Below are 16,611 nucleotides of genomic sequence, written 5' to 3'. Positions count from 1 at the left end.
GATTGAGTCCGTAGTGTTACCAGAAGTTTGTTTTAACGACCAAACTGAAAAACCCTATCAAAAACCAGGACTATGCTATAAAATAACTCCGTCCTCTTGGCAAATACTAGAAGCTTCCTAGGACTTAAGCCACTTGCTGCTTCTAGATCTGACAGCTGTATCACTCCTAATAACTGGAGTCTTAGCCTGGCAAGTGCAGGGCACGAGCACAGAACGTACTCGATCGTTTCCTCCTCCAACCCGCACTTCCTACATCTGCTATCACTGACCAAGCCTAGTTTAAAGGCATGTGACGCCAGAAGGCAGTGTCCAGTCAGAATACCCGTCATGAGTCTACAGTCCTCTCTTTTTAATGATAGGAGCAACTGAGTTAGTCTAAGGTTGTAAGACCTACACATAATCTTCGACACTTTACAGCCCCGCGCTTGAACCCACGCCTTTCCCGCTTGGTCGATCATGTGCACCTCTCGCTTTCGCTTAATCTCGCCCAATCTAATTGGGACATCTACGGAGCAAGCTTCAAGGGATGCGCCCTTTGTAGTTAGTTCGTCCGCTTTTTCATTCCCATTTATTCCCTTATGCCCTGGGACCCAATATAAATGTATGCTTCTCCCTGTCCCGATTCTCTCCAGAGACTGCTTACATTCTAACACGCATTTAGATGCTGTGCTATGCGAGATTATTGCCTTAATTGCTGCTTGACTGTCAATATACAAGTTAACACGGTTGCAGCTTAAGCTATTCTCTTCCAGGGTTTCTACTGCTTTGGTTACGGCTAATATTTCCGCTTGGAAAACGCTACAGTAATCCGGCAGCCTGTAGGATCTGCTTATTTCCGGATCAGCGCAGTATACCGCAGACCCTACTCCTTCCACTACTTTGGAACCATCGGTGTACACATGTATCGCCTCGTCCGCCATTTGCGCACCCTTGCGCCAACCGTCCACCTCTATTGTGGCCTTAAGATCTCCCTCGAAGCGCAGATAGGGAATCATGTAGTCTGTTCATCTTGCGATTGATGACGCTATACTACTATGGCCATATGGTCGGCGCTCAAGCTGCCCCGAAGCACCGAGCCTGGTTGCGGTCGTTAACGCTTTGTTCTTTGCTACCAGGTCTACAGGTGGGATGTGCAAAATGGCATACAGTGCAGCCGTCGGGGTTGTTTTCAGGGCTCCCGTAATGCTAAGCATCGATAGTCTGCATACCCCCTCTAATTTTTTGATGTATGTTGTTTTTTGTGTGGCTTTCCACCAAACAAGAACTCCATAGTATAGAATAGGGCTTACAATCGCTGTAAAAACCCAATGAGAAAGAGAGGGCGATAGACCCCACGTACACCCCAGCATTCTTTTACATGCGTAGAGTGCCGTTGAGGCCTTCTTGACCCTCTCCTCCACATTGAGCTTCCATGACATCTTACTGTCTAGGATGATTCCAAAATATTTTGTGCAAGGTTACTCCTGTAAGGTCACCCCCCTAACTTAGGCCTGGTCCAATTTGGGACCATGTACCTCTTTGTAAACAAGACCATATCCGTCTTCTCCGCATTGACTTTCAACCCGACATTAGATGCCCAGGTATGAATATCGCGAAGCGCCCGGTCCATCAAAGAACTAATCGTTGGAAGGCACTTTCCACTTATGACAATTGCAACGTCATCTGCGTCAGCCGTAAGTTTTACGGGTCCCTCATCGAATTGCCTGAGCAGTTGGTTGATGACCAGCGTCACAGCAGAGCTGATAGCACCCCTCCCTGCGGCGTGCCCCTGTCCAATGATTTCGTGGCCTCGTACAATCCCCATTGTGATGTAATCTTTCTGCAATTTAACATGCAGCCAATCCATCTGATTAAGGCAGGATGTACTTTAATGTAATTAAGACCATCCATAATCGCCCATTTTGCAACATTATTGAAAGCCCCGGCAATGCCCAAGAAGACTCCTAGAGCATACTCCTTATATTCCAGGGATTTCTCTATGCTTATTACCACCCTATGCAATGCGGTGTCTACCAACTTGCCTTTGGTGTACGCATGCTGTGTTGTGGAGAGCAGCTTTTCATCCACGTTGGACTTTATGTACACATCTATCAGCCTCTCAAGGGTTTTGAGCAGAAATGATGTTAAGCTAATGGGTCTATAGTCTTTGGAATACATGTGACCGATCTTCCCCGCCTTTGGTAGAAAAGCTACACGAGCAGTTCTCCAAGAGTGCGGTACATGATTCAGTCGTATGCCCCCATCGAATATTATTTTAAGCCATTCCACGACCGCCCTACTTGAGACTTGCAGCATGGCCGGGAATATACCATCTGGGCCCGGCGATTTAAACTTAGAAAACGTCTTCACTGCCCACTCGATCTTGGTATCGGTCACCAAGCCCGGCACTACTAGCTCCGTGATTGAAGTGTGAGTGATGTCTGCTGGCAGATGGGAAATGTGTATCGAGAAGCACCTCAAGGGATTCCTCACTATTACGTGACCATTCCCCGTTCTCTTTCTTTATTAGTCCCTGGACTATGTTTCCCTTTGCTAGGACTTTTTTCAACCGTGCTGTTTCGCTGTAGCACTCTATGTCCGTACACTTTTCCATGAGTTTCTCTTCGCCCTGGTAATTTCACGCTTGTAGATCCTCAGTAGATCCCTGTACTCGTCCCGACACGCTTCGCTTTCCGCGGTCTTTGCGAGCTTAAACATTTCTTTAACCTGTCTTCTTAGAAGACTCAGCTCATTGCTCCACCATGGCGGCTTTGCTTTTCCTCTGAATCTTCTTAGAGGGCAAGCTTTGTTATACGCAGTCATAAGCGTCCTTGTTAGGAATTCATTCGACTCCTCCAGTTCCTCTACATTAGCAACCTCTTTGGGTTGTCCCAGTTTTGTTTCTACATGTTTCTGGAATTTAGTCCAGTTCGTTGACCTAGGGTTTCTAAAGGTTCCTCCCTTCTCTACCCTCTTTAGGGGGATGTTGAAGCTGATATACGCATGGTCGGAGAAGGATGGTCTATCAAGAACCATCCAATCATACCTTGATATATCACGCTCGGAGCTCAATGTAATATCCAGAACATTGCTGGATGTTGGACCAATGTATGTAGGGACATTTCCCCTGTTGGCTATCTGCAAATTGGTTTGCAGGATGTAACAAAACAGAGATTCGCCTCTCTCGTTCGTATCTGCTCTTCCCCACGCATTGTGGTGCGCATTTGCATCTGCACCTATGACCAACCGCCCTTTGCGCCCTTCCTCCTGTACTAGCCTTTTGCACTCCATCGGTGGGACCTCCGCAGCATGGGCCATGTAGCAGGACGCCAGGATAAATGCCTGCTTATTCTTTTGCTCAACGGCCACCGCTACGAGATCCTCAGTGGTGTAATTAGGCAGCATATATGAATGCAGCTGTTTCCTTACCATTACTACAGCTCGCACCCGTCCTTCCGTTTGCGCATAGTAAACGCCAAACCCGCGCGCGCTAAGTCCAGAAACCTTTCCTCCCGATGAGAGCCATGGCTCCTGGATCAGCGCCACGTCGAACGAACCCTCCTCAAGGGTTAGGAGGAGTTCGCTCGACGCCACTTTACTGTGTTGGAGGTTTATCTGTAGGACTCGCAGCACCATTGGGCTGTTTGTCCCCCTCCAGCACCTTCGTCTTGACGTCGTCGTCCTCCCCTTGCCCTTTTGGTTTAGAGTATTCGAGGCCCCCTTCAGCCTCTCGTGACTGTTGTGCAGGGTGTTCCTCTGTGCGAGTCACAGCACCATTTAGTGGTTGGTCCTCTTCTAGCACGTTCGTAGTGACATCGGGACCTCCACCTGTCTTTTTTCCCTTACGCTTTTGAGCTCCTTTTCGACTTCGCCCACCTCTAGCGTGTTAGGGTTTTTATCCTCGGGACTTCTTTTCCTGAGTCGCATGTAAATTTTGCCAGTGCCAAAGGACATTTTACCAAGCTGCGTGTACCAAATATCCTCCGCCTGCTTGTTTATTTGGAAGATGTAGAACTGACCATCCTCGGTAGGCCGAGATACAGTAAGTACATTCCAATCCTGTGTCGGTATGTTCGGATTCTGATTCTGCAGAAGTCGCAGTGTATCCTCCGACTTCATCACGCATGGTATCCATACCTTAACTTTTGGTACCGTGGGGATTTGCGCTTTATCCACCACCTCAAACCGCGCGTTCGTGCCTTGCCTTTGGAGGTTTGGAACCACTTCCTCCAGCCACCGCAAGCTCGCGATGTTGTCGCACGCTATCATCTTCACACCATTATACCATCCCCCCGAATCAAAGGTTGGAAGGGGCTTACTTGGTTGTTCCCGCATCATCTTAAGCATTAAGCTAATAAGCTCCCTTTCTACAGATCTCCACCTTTCAGTAGTCATTTGTCCGAAAGGACTGCTACGATCAACCAGCGCCACAGTCAGTGACTGCTTTGCCACATCACTCATCTTCTCGGGAAAAGCAGGAGTCTTAGTGTTATCTCCCTTTGGCACCTCCGAGAAAGCCGGAGTCTTAGCGTTAACTCCCTTTAGCACCTCCGAGAAAGCCGGAGTCTTAGCGTTATCTCCCTTTGGCTTATCTCCTACTTCCTTAATTGGAACTTCCCTCTGACTCGCAGCTTTCGAGGTAGTTGCTACCTCGCTATTGGAGCCCATCTGTCTTACAGCTTTGGGCCTACATGTCTTGTCTATGCGACTGCCCTGCCTCGCGGCTCTAGGACTGGGTCCTTTCTGCCTCTTGAAAGCAGGCTTGTCGCCTTCCGCTGAACGTTGCCTCTTCATTCTGCCATTCGACGCTTCTTCCTCCTCGTACCGGTTGCAGAACCGAGGGTTTCTCGCAGCAAACCTTTTGAACTGCCTTCGACCTACTTCTACCGCTTCATGAGCCCATTCCAATCGCTCGATCTCCACTTCTGTTGGGTCGACCACTGCTCCCAAGCGTTGAACAATTCTTAGTGCTGCACGGTACTGCGAGAGAGCTCTTTTACTTCCTCTGCTCCGTACCCTTCTCCACTCTTCTACTTCGTTTTCATTTGTGTGCTTCTCCAACACGGAGTTCATTGAATCAGCACTACTCTCGCTCCCCGAGTCCGACGCATCGCTTGATTCGTATTTGTCGTCCTTGGATTGCGACTCAGTCCTCCTCTTTACATCGTCCTTATTACAGTCAGTTAATGAGTCGTTCATCTTGGTCGTACGACCACCTGCCCGACAAGGCGGGCCCAGCGGTCCAGTATTATATACGGGGAAAGAACCGTCCGCCACAGCAGCGCCCCTTGCTGTGGTAAGGCAATTAATACTTCCCGAGGTGGCCCGGTATCGGGAAGGCTCCGTTCGAATACAGCCGAATTTATCCCCTGGCTGCAAATCGTCCAATAGGCACGGTCCGCATAACACCCTGGATTAGGGCGTATGAGGCGAAACGGCGTAGATGTCAGTCCTAACCAGCTCCGCCTCATAGTCGGGCGCTATGGAGTTCGGCTAAGCCCTCACACCAACGACAAGGTGCCTACCCTAGTGAGGAAAAACAAAAAAAAACGTAAGTAAATACTTTTGTACGTAGGTCGATACACCACAAAACAAAAAAAAGCACAACAATGCTTTTGTTTTGGTTTACGACTTGGCTAAGGCGAGACTTGCGAAACATTAAAAGGATTTATATGAACAGTGTTAACCAACTGAATGCCAATAGTGGGTGGAAAGGCAAGTCTATTTGATGGGGGGCGCAATGCTTGATATCGACTTTGAAGCAACTTAGTAAATAGATACAACTAAAATACATGCATTTGCACCATGATTTAAGGTGAGGTCATTATCAAATTATAACAAGGAAGTGAAACTTTTGTTGCCAATTACCTTAGAAAGTCTGTAAATTTTGTTACTCTAAGGAAGTGCAAGCAAACAAACAAAAATTTAGAGGATATTAGAAGCAAACAAAAACACTTTAAAAGCTGTTGAATCTAGCTCGCGTGTATATGAGCGACTGCTCTATTTAGATGCACGACACGCTGAGGCGCGGCGCTAGGTATGCAGCCAGATATATCGTTAGAATATAGCGTAATTGATGATAATTGGTATGCACGACATACATACCAATGAACACCTACCAATTTCAAAAATGCAGGTTGCAGAAAATTACAATAAAATTTGGCGCAGCAAATGTGGTAGCAAGGAGTGTGTAAGAAGTTCTTAAATGCGCTGTCTAAAGCGCGCTGAAGTTCAATGATTCAGCTTGACAGTTTTAACATATATTTAAATTTAAATTTGTATTGTATGTCAATTGAAGTATAACCCTCTTTTTGTTTATTTACAGGACGTTGACCGACAAGCGCAAGCAAGCGGTGCTGGCGGTGTGCCCAGTGAAGAGCAGTTAGCTGCCTTACGCGCACATCTGCAAACGTTGGCGCGCACCGAAGAGGAGCTGAAACAATTGCGTGAACGAAATATGGAAAATGCGGCAATAGAGCGACGCGCTTATGCAAGCACCAGAGATGATGATGACGATAATACCATTATTGAAGTGCTTGAATTGTGGCAGAAAATTTTCCAAGATACCTTCCAAGAATATCATCGCTTATCTACGCGCCTATTACGCAGTCAAAATAGTGTTGAAGCGCTCAAATTGTGGCGTCAATACTTGCAACATGTACAACAATTCTTAGCATGCAATATACCTGAAGACTACACAAGCCTCAAAGAGCAACAACATCTCTGCGAGATACATCGCAACCTACTTATTTCACAACAAAATGTACTCGCCACACATACCGAAGCTGAACAACAACTCGAACCCGCGCTTGCCGAACAATTCAAAGTTTTAACGAATATGCATAACGAAACGCTGTCGCGCATTATGCAACGCAATAACGAATTGGAGCGACGAATGTCAATATGGAATGCATATCGCACTGATTTGGCAGCACTGTTGGAGTGGTTGAAAGAGCGCGAGAAAGAACGTACGCGTTTACAGTTGCGCTATATACATTTGAAGAGAATGCCACGCTTGAAACAGCGCTTGGAGGAGTTGCTGCAACAACTGCCCGCCGGCGATGCAATGTTGGCGAAATTGAAAGAGCAACAAACCGATTTACTACGCTTTTGTGATGATGCGCTGGCAACCTCTATACGCATGGAGCAATCGAGTGTAGCGCAGCGCATAAGTAATTTACATGCAGCGCTAGAAACGTGGTATGGTTTTCTATTGAAGATATCACAACTCGGCGAGACGTATGAGCAGCGTGTCACGAGTTTGGACGTGGAATTTGAAAAAATACAAGCGCTTGTAGCGCAAACAAACGCTGCACTGCCAACAAACGCAAACGCCATACAAGATTGCTTGAGTAAATTACGCGCACAGCAAGTGCATATGGCGACGCTCACGCAGGAGTTGGAAAGTTTGAATGTGATGCAAGAAGAATTGAAAGAGTGTATTAGTCCGCATGATATGAAGGCGATTAGACAAAAAATATGGTTACACTGGCAACAACATGCAGATCTCGAATATCAATTATCGACACTGATCAACACAATTGAAGAGCGCCTATCACTGCATGCGCTCTACAACACACGCTACGAACGTTTGTCGCAATGGTTGAGCGGTTTAGAGTATCGCGTTGAACGTGATTCAGATATCTCAGCCATCGCAAATCCTGAAGATGCAGCGTGCCAATTGGACAAACAAATCACAGCTGAACTAAAGCTGCGCGAAAAAGATCGCGAATGGTTGCTATCAAAGGGGCGCGAGCTCATGGCGCTCTACACAGACAATTCACAAAACGCTGATGTAATACGCATGGAAGTGCAAGAGAAAACTGATAGGCTTATCGATCGTTGGGACCATTTGAAGTACCTGAGTAAGCAACGCGCTAATAAAATTGGTGATTTAAGACTGACGCTTATGCGTTTAGAAGAACGTATTGCGCTCATACGCGCTTGGATGTTTGAAATAGAAACCGAATTGGATAAGCCCCTCACATTTGATTCATATACACCACCGATTATAGAAGCAAAGTTGAAAGAGCACGAAAAGATACAGCGCTCTATAGAGAATCATAGTAGTAATGTTGGTGAGGTGCTAAATTTAGTGGAAATGTTACTTAACGATGCGGATACTTGGCGCTCGCATGTGAATACCTCGAACTTGGGCGTTTCGGCGCAAAATCTTGAAAAGCGCTGGAAAAATGTGTGTCAACAATCAGCCGAGCGTAAGCAACGCATACTAACCACATGGAATCTCTTGCAACAACTAATAAAATATACCACCGAATACAAAACTTGGCTGAGCAAGCAAGAGGCTGACATCGCCACCTTCGAGCGTGATTTAGCGACTTTATCGAAAGAAGAAGCATCTGAACGCCAAAAGGTTGTTGAAGCTAAACTACGCGAATTGGAAGCGCGCGAAGCGGCACTCAATCAACTAGCGCACACTTACGCCAAACTAATGATGAGCGCTGGCATAGATCCAGAGAATATACAAAGCCTCACAATGCCCACTAAAGTCATGTTAGCAAAATGGCATCAGCTGGGACCACGTTGTCATGCTGTTATCGATCTTATCGATAAAGATGTAAAATTGCGCCGCGATTTTGAGAAAGCGCAACAAGATGCAGTACAAATGCTTACAGGTTTACAAGCTGAACTGGATCGTTTACAAAAGCATCAACCGCGCACACCGACAGAAGCAAAAGGTGCGCTTAAACGCGTGGAAAGTTTGGAAGCTAAATTGAAGCAGGCTAACGAAAAAGTCGAAAGCGCCAATAAACTTGGGGCAGAAACTAAAAGCAAAGCAAAACAACATCAACTCACGCGCATAATGACTTTGATTGCACAATATACAACAATTTGGCGTGAGTTACAAACGCGCATAGTCACATTGAAAACTGAATGGACAACGAAAGCAGCTGCATCTGCGGTTACTGTTGCAGGTGCGCTTGCTGAAGCGGCTATAACGGCGACACGCGCCTCGGAGGCTGATGCTGGTGTGCAAGTAGACACTTTGTCTCAACGCAAGCTACGTAAGGCACAAATGCAACGTGAAACTTCCATCACTGCCAAGGATGCTTACATAATGGAATTGCAAACGGCGATTAAGGAATGTCAAACAAGTTTGGATGAGTTGCAACGCACAATTTGTGATAAAACGCGTAAGCCAGGTCCACAGAAAATGTCGAAACTTATTGGTAATGCACAATCATCTACGGAGTTAATGAAGCATTTAAGTCAATTATTGTTGAGTGAGTGTCAAGCGAATGCTGATGAAGCGCAAGTAGAGACCGTGACAGAATTGTCGTTACGCTTCGATACGTTATTGTCGCAATGGAAAACGCGTCAGCAACAAGATCAAAAAGCTAGGTAAGTTCGAAATTATTTTAATGACTTATGAGAAATGTGTTGCTAAATAAATGTGAAACTTAACATTTGGCGCTGGGTACTCACATAATTATTATCTGTTTTCTTATCTATTTACACACTTCTTATACATACACTCAATCACATGAAAAATACTTTAAAAAAATTCAATATTGTGTTTAACATACGCCTTAAAATATGCTTCGTATCACGCTTTCGAAATGCTTTATGTCGAAACACTTTTGCCTTTGAACGTGTAACAGAAATGCGCTACCAGCTGCATACAAGCTGACTTGTCCACAGTAAGTGTAATATGCACCACTAACTTAACTGTAAATAATTACTCATATAGTTTTAAAATCAGCGAACGTAAAAAAAGAATATTTGTCCATAAACTGTTTATAAAAATAAATTAGACTACCTGCTTCTCATATGAACTTGGTTAAAGCGAAATATTTTCCGTATCTTCAAGTTCAGTACTGATTTTATTGCGAAAGAAATTATCGTCTGAAGAATCCTGGCGGAGCATTGTTATTATAGATAAACGAGGTCTTCCAAGCTCTGTCCTTTACATTGAACTTCCGCGACTCGACTGCTTGCATCGTACGCAAATTAGCGCTTAACTGGCTAGACAATGTTGGTTGTTGCATAGCAAGCTACGCTAGTCGTCACTGTTTCGTTATAACTAACGTCAATTGGGAGCTGTCCCTCCCGATTCAGTGGAGGGTCCCCCCCCCCTTCTCCGCTTAGGAATGCGGGTGTCGAACGGAATACTTTTTGAGCCGGCTCCTTTATTTTTCACGGTTCATTCAAATAAACCTCATTTTATTCACGCCGTTTACATCGTGGGAAGTACCATAAATCTTCCCGTTAGATTAAGTGACCGCTCGATATCAAGTATAGCGCCGAGGTACTTCACCCTGTAAGACAGTAACGCCCCCCCCCCCCCCCCTTTAAGGTTATTCTGAGTTCAGCTAACTTGTATTTCGGTTTTACTTGAGTTTCAACTAACCCAATATATTTCGACCATCTAGTCACTATAATAGTTACTTACTGCAAAACTCTCCCGACAATAATTTTAAGGTCCTCAGCAGTTGAGAAAGTCATTTACACCTTTTTCCAATACCCAGAGTGCAGGACGATAAACGAAATTTGACTTCCTTGTGAAGAAACCCTTATCCGCCTTTCTGGGCACTCTGTAAATAAATATAACCAGCAATTATTTTGAAGTCTACGATCTTTGTCACCTTAAAATGTAAGACCCGATTATACTGAGCAGGGATGTTCAAATATTTTTTTATATTGAAGTACACATCACAGTACATACACAAAATTATATGTACACTGAAACTTTTATAATTGAAAAAAAAAATTATTTTAAATGTTTAAAGAATTTTGATGGTCCACTAATGAATAAATATTAATTAAAATTTGTCTCAGTGCTACAATGTTTTTGAAAAAAGTTTGTGTTGCCAAATTGTTAGTGTTAATTTGAACATCATACCGAAGTGCCTTGGCTTCATATGGAAGTGCTTTTTCTTTGCTTTTTCTTTTCACTTTCATATGAATCGAATTTATAGGTGAGGTGCTATGAAAAACTTTTTTTTTATATTCAAAGTGTGAATTTATATCTGTGCCTATTCTTCAGGGCAAAACAAAAACAAAAGTGCTATAACTTTATAGGGGTTGTGAAGCTCTGATACTAAGCTTATATCCGATTACCTCAAACTTTGATAGAATATTTCTTATAAATTTCGACTTTTGTTTTAGGTAAATCTCGAATTTATGACAAAGATCATTAATTCAATCGGCTTTGGTTCGCCTTTAAAAGCGTCCATAACCAGGTTGAACTGCAAATAAAGCTTAAACCATGATTAACTAATTTATCGCTTTCAATGTATTTCATTATTTAACATAGATTTAAACGCTTCTATATCTTTACATTTTTTCCTCCCCACAGTGAAACTGGTCGTCTTACATGTCCACTATGCACGCAACGCAATTGGCAACAGATCGATAACGATCTATGGCGTCTGGAACAATGGTTACAATTTGCCGAAGGTACACAAAAAGAACAATGCACACCACCATCAAATATTGAACTACTCGAAGATGTCGTACAAGATCATCGTGAATTTCTACTCGATCTCGAAAGTCACAAATCAATTGTGATGAGTTTGAATGTTGTTGGTGATCATTTGGCCACACATACTTTGGATACCGAAAAGGCACGTCAATTGAGCGATCGTCTCGAAGCGGATAATGAACGTTGGAATTTTGTGTGTATACGTGCAACCAAATGGCAAGGTCTACTACAGACTGCCTTAATGGGTAACAGTGAATTCCATCAAATAATCGATGAATTATGCGCATGGCTACAACAAACCGAGCAGAATATTAAATCATCGGAACCTGTTGATTTGACAGAGGAGCGCGTCATATTGGAGTCGAAATTCCGTAAATTCAAAGAATTACGCGCGGAATTGGAAAGGTGTGAGCCGCGTGTGGTGAGTTTACAAGAAGCTGCTGATCAATTGTTGCGCAGTGTAGATGAGGAAAATGCCGAACAGTCGCATACATATGCAAGGTAAGCGTACGTGTGGGCCAAGCCGCAGGGCGGAACGATTAAAGTAGGGGGTTGAGTCAAAAGATACAAAATTTGTGTAAGAAATTTTTGAATGCGTTTTGAAAGTGAGCAAGAATTGAATAGGTGAAATGAGATAAAAAAAAATTTTAATAAAAGAAAGAGAAAGGGGGGAAAAAATTTTATATTTTAAATTTATTTTTAAATAGAATGTTGCTAAGAATGGGCCGTGATGAATATTAAAAATATCTACCTACTAAATTATTCAAAATATTTAGTGTAGCAGTAGTTATTGTTCTTTCTTTGCTTTATTTCTTTTCCTACATAGTAGTAGTTTCCTGAAATTTTAGTTTTTGATCAAAAAAACTCTTAATTAGTAGATATACGTTTTTAGTGAACTTTTAAAAAGTAGTGTAGCTTTTATAGTTTATCCTTAATATTAAGCTTTTGGTTACTTTAATATATGTACACCCCTCATCGTATCATAGTGCTTTGTTTGACATACAAATTTGAGTTTTGTGTTAAAAATACTAACGCTTAGTTTAGTTTTATCGCTTATGCTTTCTAAGTTATTGCCTTACAGGCATGGTATTACGTTTATGGCATTTTCTTTTATGAAAAAATGTTACCCTCATGTTGCACTCTTTAATTATATGTTTTGAACTAGATCAGCTAGCGAATGGCAGCAAAATTGATGAAGTTGTAGGTAGGTAACTCTCATTCAAAGGAAAATATTTTGTGAAATGAACACACAAACTTACGAGACAGCAGAAAATAACGCACCAGGTTACCATATTTCAAGAAAAGAAAACGCTATTACTTTTAAAAGTAAATATACAACATGTTCTTGTCGTTGTGGCAAAGCACCGTAGACGCTCCCAAAAGTATTGAAAGAATATACATACATATGCACCCCTCATTGCGGTACTAAAAATCGATATCTCGGCTTCATAACTGCCTCCTCTAACCTGGCCTAAACAAAGATGCACAAGAAACTTTTGCAACAGAACCACGTTGTTGCACCTTCTGGAAAATATAGTTTTTGGCTACTGAAAAACAACAAATATGTGAGTATATGAGTATACAGTCAATTGTGTCGATTACTTTGGCGAAGCCAATAAATTTAAAACATCGCCCGCAAGCAAGATACCCAAGACGGAAGCAAACAGGTGACAGATGAAACAGGAAATCAAATGATTGACACTTCAACTTTCGATGCAGTACCATTTTGACATTCGTCCACCGAATTACAAAAACAAAATACATGAAGTTTTTATTTTTGTTTGTATGCATATTGCCCTGCCGCAAGTTGATAGGCTTGTTGTTTGAGCCCAGAGTGATGCTGTTGTGAACCACATAGAGCCATTAGAACGAAAGCCTGGGCCTACACTATTTTGGCACAGAGCGTCAATAACATTTTCTTAGAAATAAAACTAGGCATCTCTCTTTTACTGCTGCAGTCAGCGCTTGTCATTAAAAATACTTTTTGGCCCCATATCTTCTTCTTGTGGCCATCAAAATACTTCTCTAAGGTATTTTGCCGGATCCGGTACGTTAGATAACAAGTACCATTAAGTTACTATATCGAACATCTAGGGAACGATTTGATATGACCACGTTGAAACTTCTAGGTCATACTACCTTCCGTGACTTGAGGTCACCATTGCCTCTCCTGCTAAATATTTGTATTATACATGCATATTTGTAACAGGATTCGCCTCGAGTAGATGAGCTTCACAATAAGGTTGAAACAGCTCTGAAGCTTTGTGTTGCGGTCAAAAGCCCATCGAGTCCCAGGTTCATCGTCACTGCTGCCTGCGAGTGCCGCTATGGACAGCGTCCCTGTTTTCGAAAAATACAAAGCAATTAGCCAGCCGATTACGTGCTACGCGTCACCCATATGGTCGCCAAGCCTAAAAATCACCCACTGGAATAAACTACAGGCCTGCCAAAATACTGCTCTCAGAATCGCCACGGGCTGTCTTCTTATGTCCCCAGAACACCATCTGCATAATGAGGCGAGAATACTCCCCATCAGGGAGAGAAATGAGATGCTGACCAAACAGTTCCTGTTGAATACCCAGAAACCTGGGCATCCCAACAGACATCTGATTGATGAACTAGCACCGCCTAGGGGCTTAAGGAGTCATCTCCGTAAGCATTTTGAGGAAATACGGGACCTGAGAACCCAGCCGTATGAAGTGAAAAAACACAAGCAGGTCCTTGGTGAACTCCATAAACAGGCGTCGGACCTTTATAACGGGAATTGCCCGGTGAATCCAGTACTTAACGAAAATTATCCAAAACTTGCGGAAGAGGAACGCATACTCCCCAGGGAAACGCGTGTCACTCTTGCTCAACTTCGTTCTGGATACTGTAACGGGTTAAACTCTTACCTATCCAGAATCAACCCTGACATACAAAATGTATGCCCCGCTTGCAATGTGTCCCAACATGACACCAACCATCTCTTCAATTGTAATGTGGAACCAACGCCTCTAACACCCCTTTCCTTATGGTCCACCCCTGTTGAAACGGCAAGTTTCCTTGGACTCCCGTTAGAGGATATTGATGACAATTTGTGATCGGTCGCGGCTATTAGGTAGGGCGAGCATTGCTACAACAACAACAACAAAAGTACAAAATGAGAAATATGTAACCTCCCACATTTTTTTACTTCGCCAGGGTAATGGTTGCTTTCTAGTCCAGAGGTTTAAGTGCAATTGGGAATCAATCTGCTATCAGATGTTAACGCAGCTTCTCGCGCTAAGCTGTGCTTATATTAAAGGATATGGTAATAGTGCGCACATCGCGATTTGCACTTGCAAAAGGAGGTTTACGAGCTAGGTGAATCTTTTATGCTGGATTCTGTTATTAAAGATGATCCTATTTTGAGTGCTGGCGCAATCAATTAGCCTCAATCGTGATTGAGGGGTAGCTTTAACACATTTGGACTATTGACATAAGTAAGAAATTTATAGTAAAATCTCACTTCCACAAAGTTTATCGGAGGACACTCGTTCTTATCCCTGAATTGGTAGTTCTTTGTGGCGCCATTCCCATGCTTCACCCCGACTGCCGTGGGAATGTTGACTATTGCTAAGGTTGAATCTATGTTTTTTTACATTAATTGAGTAAACATTCCAGTTGTATACGTCCAAGTTATAGTCCTTAGATATCTACAAGGCCCTGCCCAAGCTTTCTCTGTATATTACGCACGTTGCTTAGAGTGCTTGGGAATAGGAGCCCGAATTGGTTGTATGAGGGGCGCTGTGGCTGTTTGGTCAGAAGTTCAACCATCGAACATTTTATATACCTGCCAGCAGGGTCGTGCTCAAGGGGGGTTTTGGGGGTTCAAACCCCCATGGGCTTACAACGACCGAATTTTTTTCATAAAAACTGGTAGATGGAAGAGGCCGTTTGTTGACTGATAACCAATAGCTATGTTATTTTTTGCAGTCAAAAGTAAAGAGGTATGCAATTTTTAAATAAGAAAAGTGTTTCAGTGTCCGCTTGCTTTTTATCGGTAAATATCATAAATTCTACACAAAAAGCCAATACATATGGTAAATTTTTCTCTTTACTCAACAGTGAATAAATACGCAATTTTTTACTTCATCTACTTTTTTTATTGTTATATATAATTTTTTTCGCTTTATATAGTATATTTTTAAATGAACTTGATGTAATTATTACTTTTCTTGTACTATACAAGATTCCATTGTACTAATGCGTTGCCAATGAAATATGAAATATGAAATAAATAAAATAATCTTTCATTATCGGATGCTTACTATGGGCTTCTCAAAAAACTGATTAAATTTTACTAATACAGCAATGAGCACAAAAATAGCAGTGGAAATGTTTAGCAAATTTCGTTGCTTTATTTTACATATTCGATAATTGAATAAAAACTCATGAATTATGTAACAAATCCCAAATTCCAATCCCTGGAGAAAAGGCTTTGAAGAGATTTACAAGTTATAATCGAAACAGCTGTCGCCATGTCCGTCCTGATGTCACATAGTTTCAATTTTTCCCAAATTATTAAATCTCAAAAAAAAAATTTAAGGAAATTTCGAAGTTTTTATTCAGCGTTTTCAAAATAGAAGCTGTAGGTCTCTCAAATACGTATTGACTTTTGACAATTTCTTTCCGAAAAGTGTTTCGGGCTTTCTTCCATAAAAAAAGTAAATTAATGAAGAAAATATAAAAAATTTTCAAAAATCTATACGTATTTTGAGAGACCTAAAACTCTACTTTGTTCAGAATAAAAAATTCGAAATTTTCGTAAAATGTGTCGAATTTTCGAACTTTTTCCTAAAACTTTGCGAGATTTGCATAGCTTCAGTTATAAAATCTTTGGAAGTTTTTTTTCTTGAATTATCGAAAACAAAAAATGTAATTGTCGAAATTTGACTGCTATTTTCGCGTTCGCTGCTGTATGTGAAAAACGAACATACAATTAAATCCAATAACAGAACCTTTTTTGAGTTAACAAAAAATGTTATTAAAAAATTACCCTGCTATTTTTTTACTCGCAGGTGTATGTATCTATGTTTTTCATATTGCACACATTCAGCTTTGCATTGCACTTTGAGCATTGATATTCAAGTAGAACCTTATTTACTTCTTAGCATTTGCTACTTCGAACAAGATATATCTACGGATCTACATATAACCCTCCT

At 42.3% G+C, this 16,611-nt stretch overlaps 1 protein-coding gene across 9 annotated transcripts in view; it reads left to right on the top strand.

The window, feature by feature from the left end:
- The window catches only part of Msp300 (Muscle-specific protein 300 kDa), a 480,743-nt gene that overhangs the window by 454,534 nt on the left and 9,598 nt on the right, over positions 1-16,611 (top strand). For 6 of the 9 annotated variants that reach the window (XM_067767583.1, XM_067767584.1, XM_067767588.1 and 3 more), the window contains 3 exons: positions 6,305-9,342; positions 9,603-9,641; positions 11,300-11,926. In XM_067767583.1, the coding sequence (XP_067623684.1) occupies positions 6,305-9,342; positions 9,603-9,641; positions 11,300-11,926 (3,704 nt within the window). The remainder of the gene's footprint in view (positions 1-6,304; positions 9,343-9,602; positions 9,642-11,299; positions 11,927-16,611) is intronic. The other 3 variants (XM_067767586.1, XM_067767581.1, XM_067767580.1) reach the window with 1 other exon arrangement.

Source organism: Eurosta solidaginis, chromosome 2 (assembly GCF_040869045.1).
Source record: "Eurosta solidaginis isolate ZX-2024a chromosome 2, ASM4086904v1, whole genome shotgun sequence".
NCBI classification, from domain to species: Eukaryota; Metazoa; Arthropoda; class Insecta; order Diptera; family Tephritidae; genus Eurosta; species Eurosta solidaginis.
Note: the sequence above shows the minus strand (reverse complement) of the source record. Positions and strands in the feature narration are given on the sequence as shown.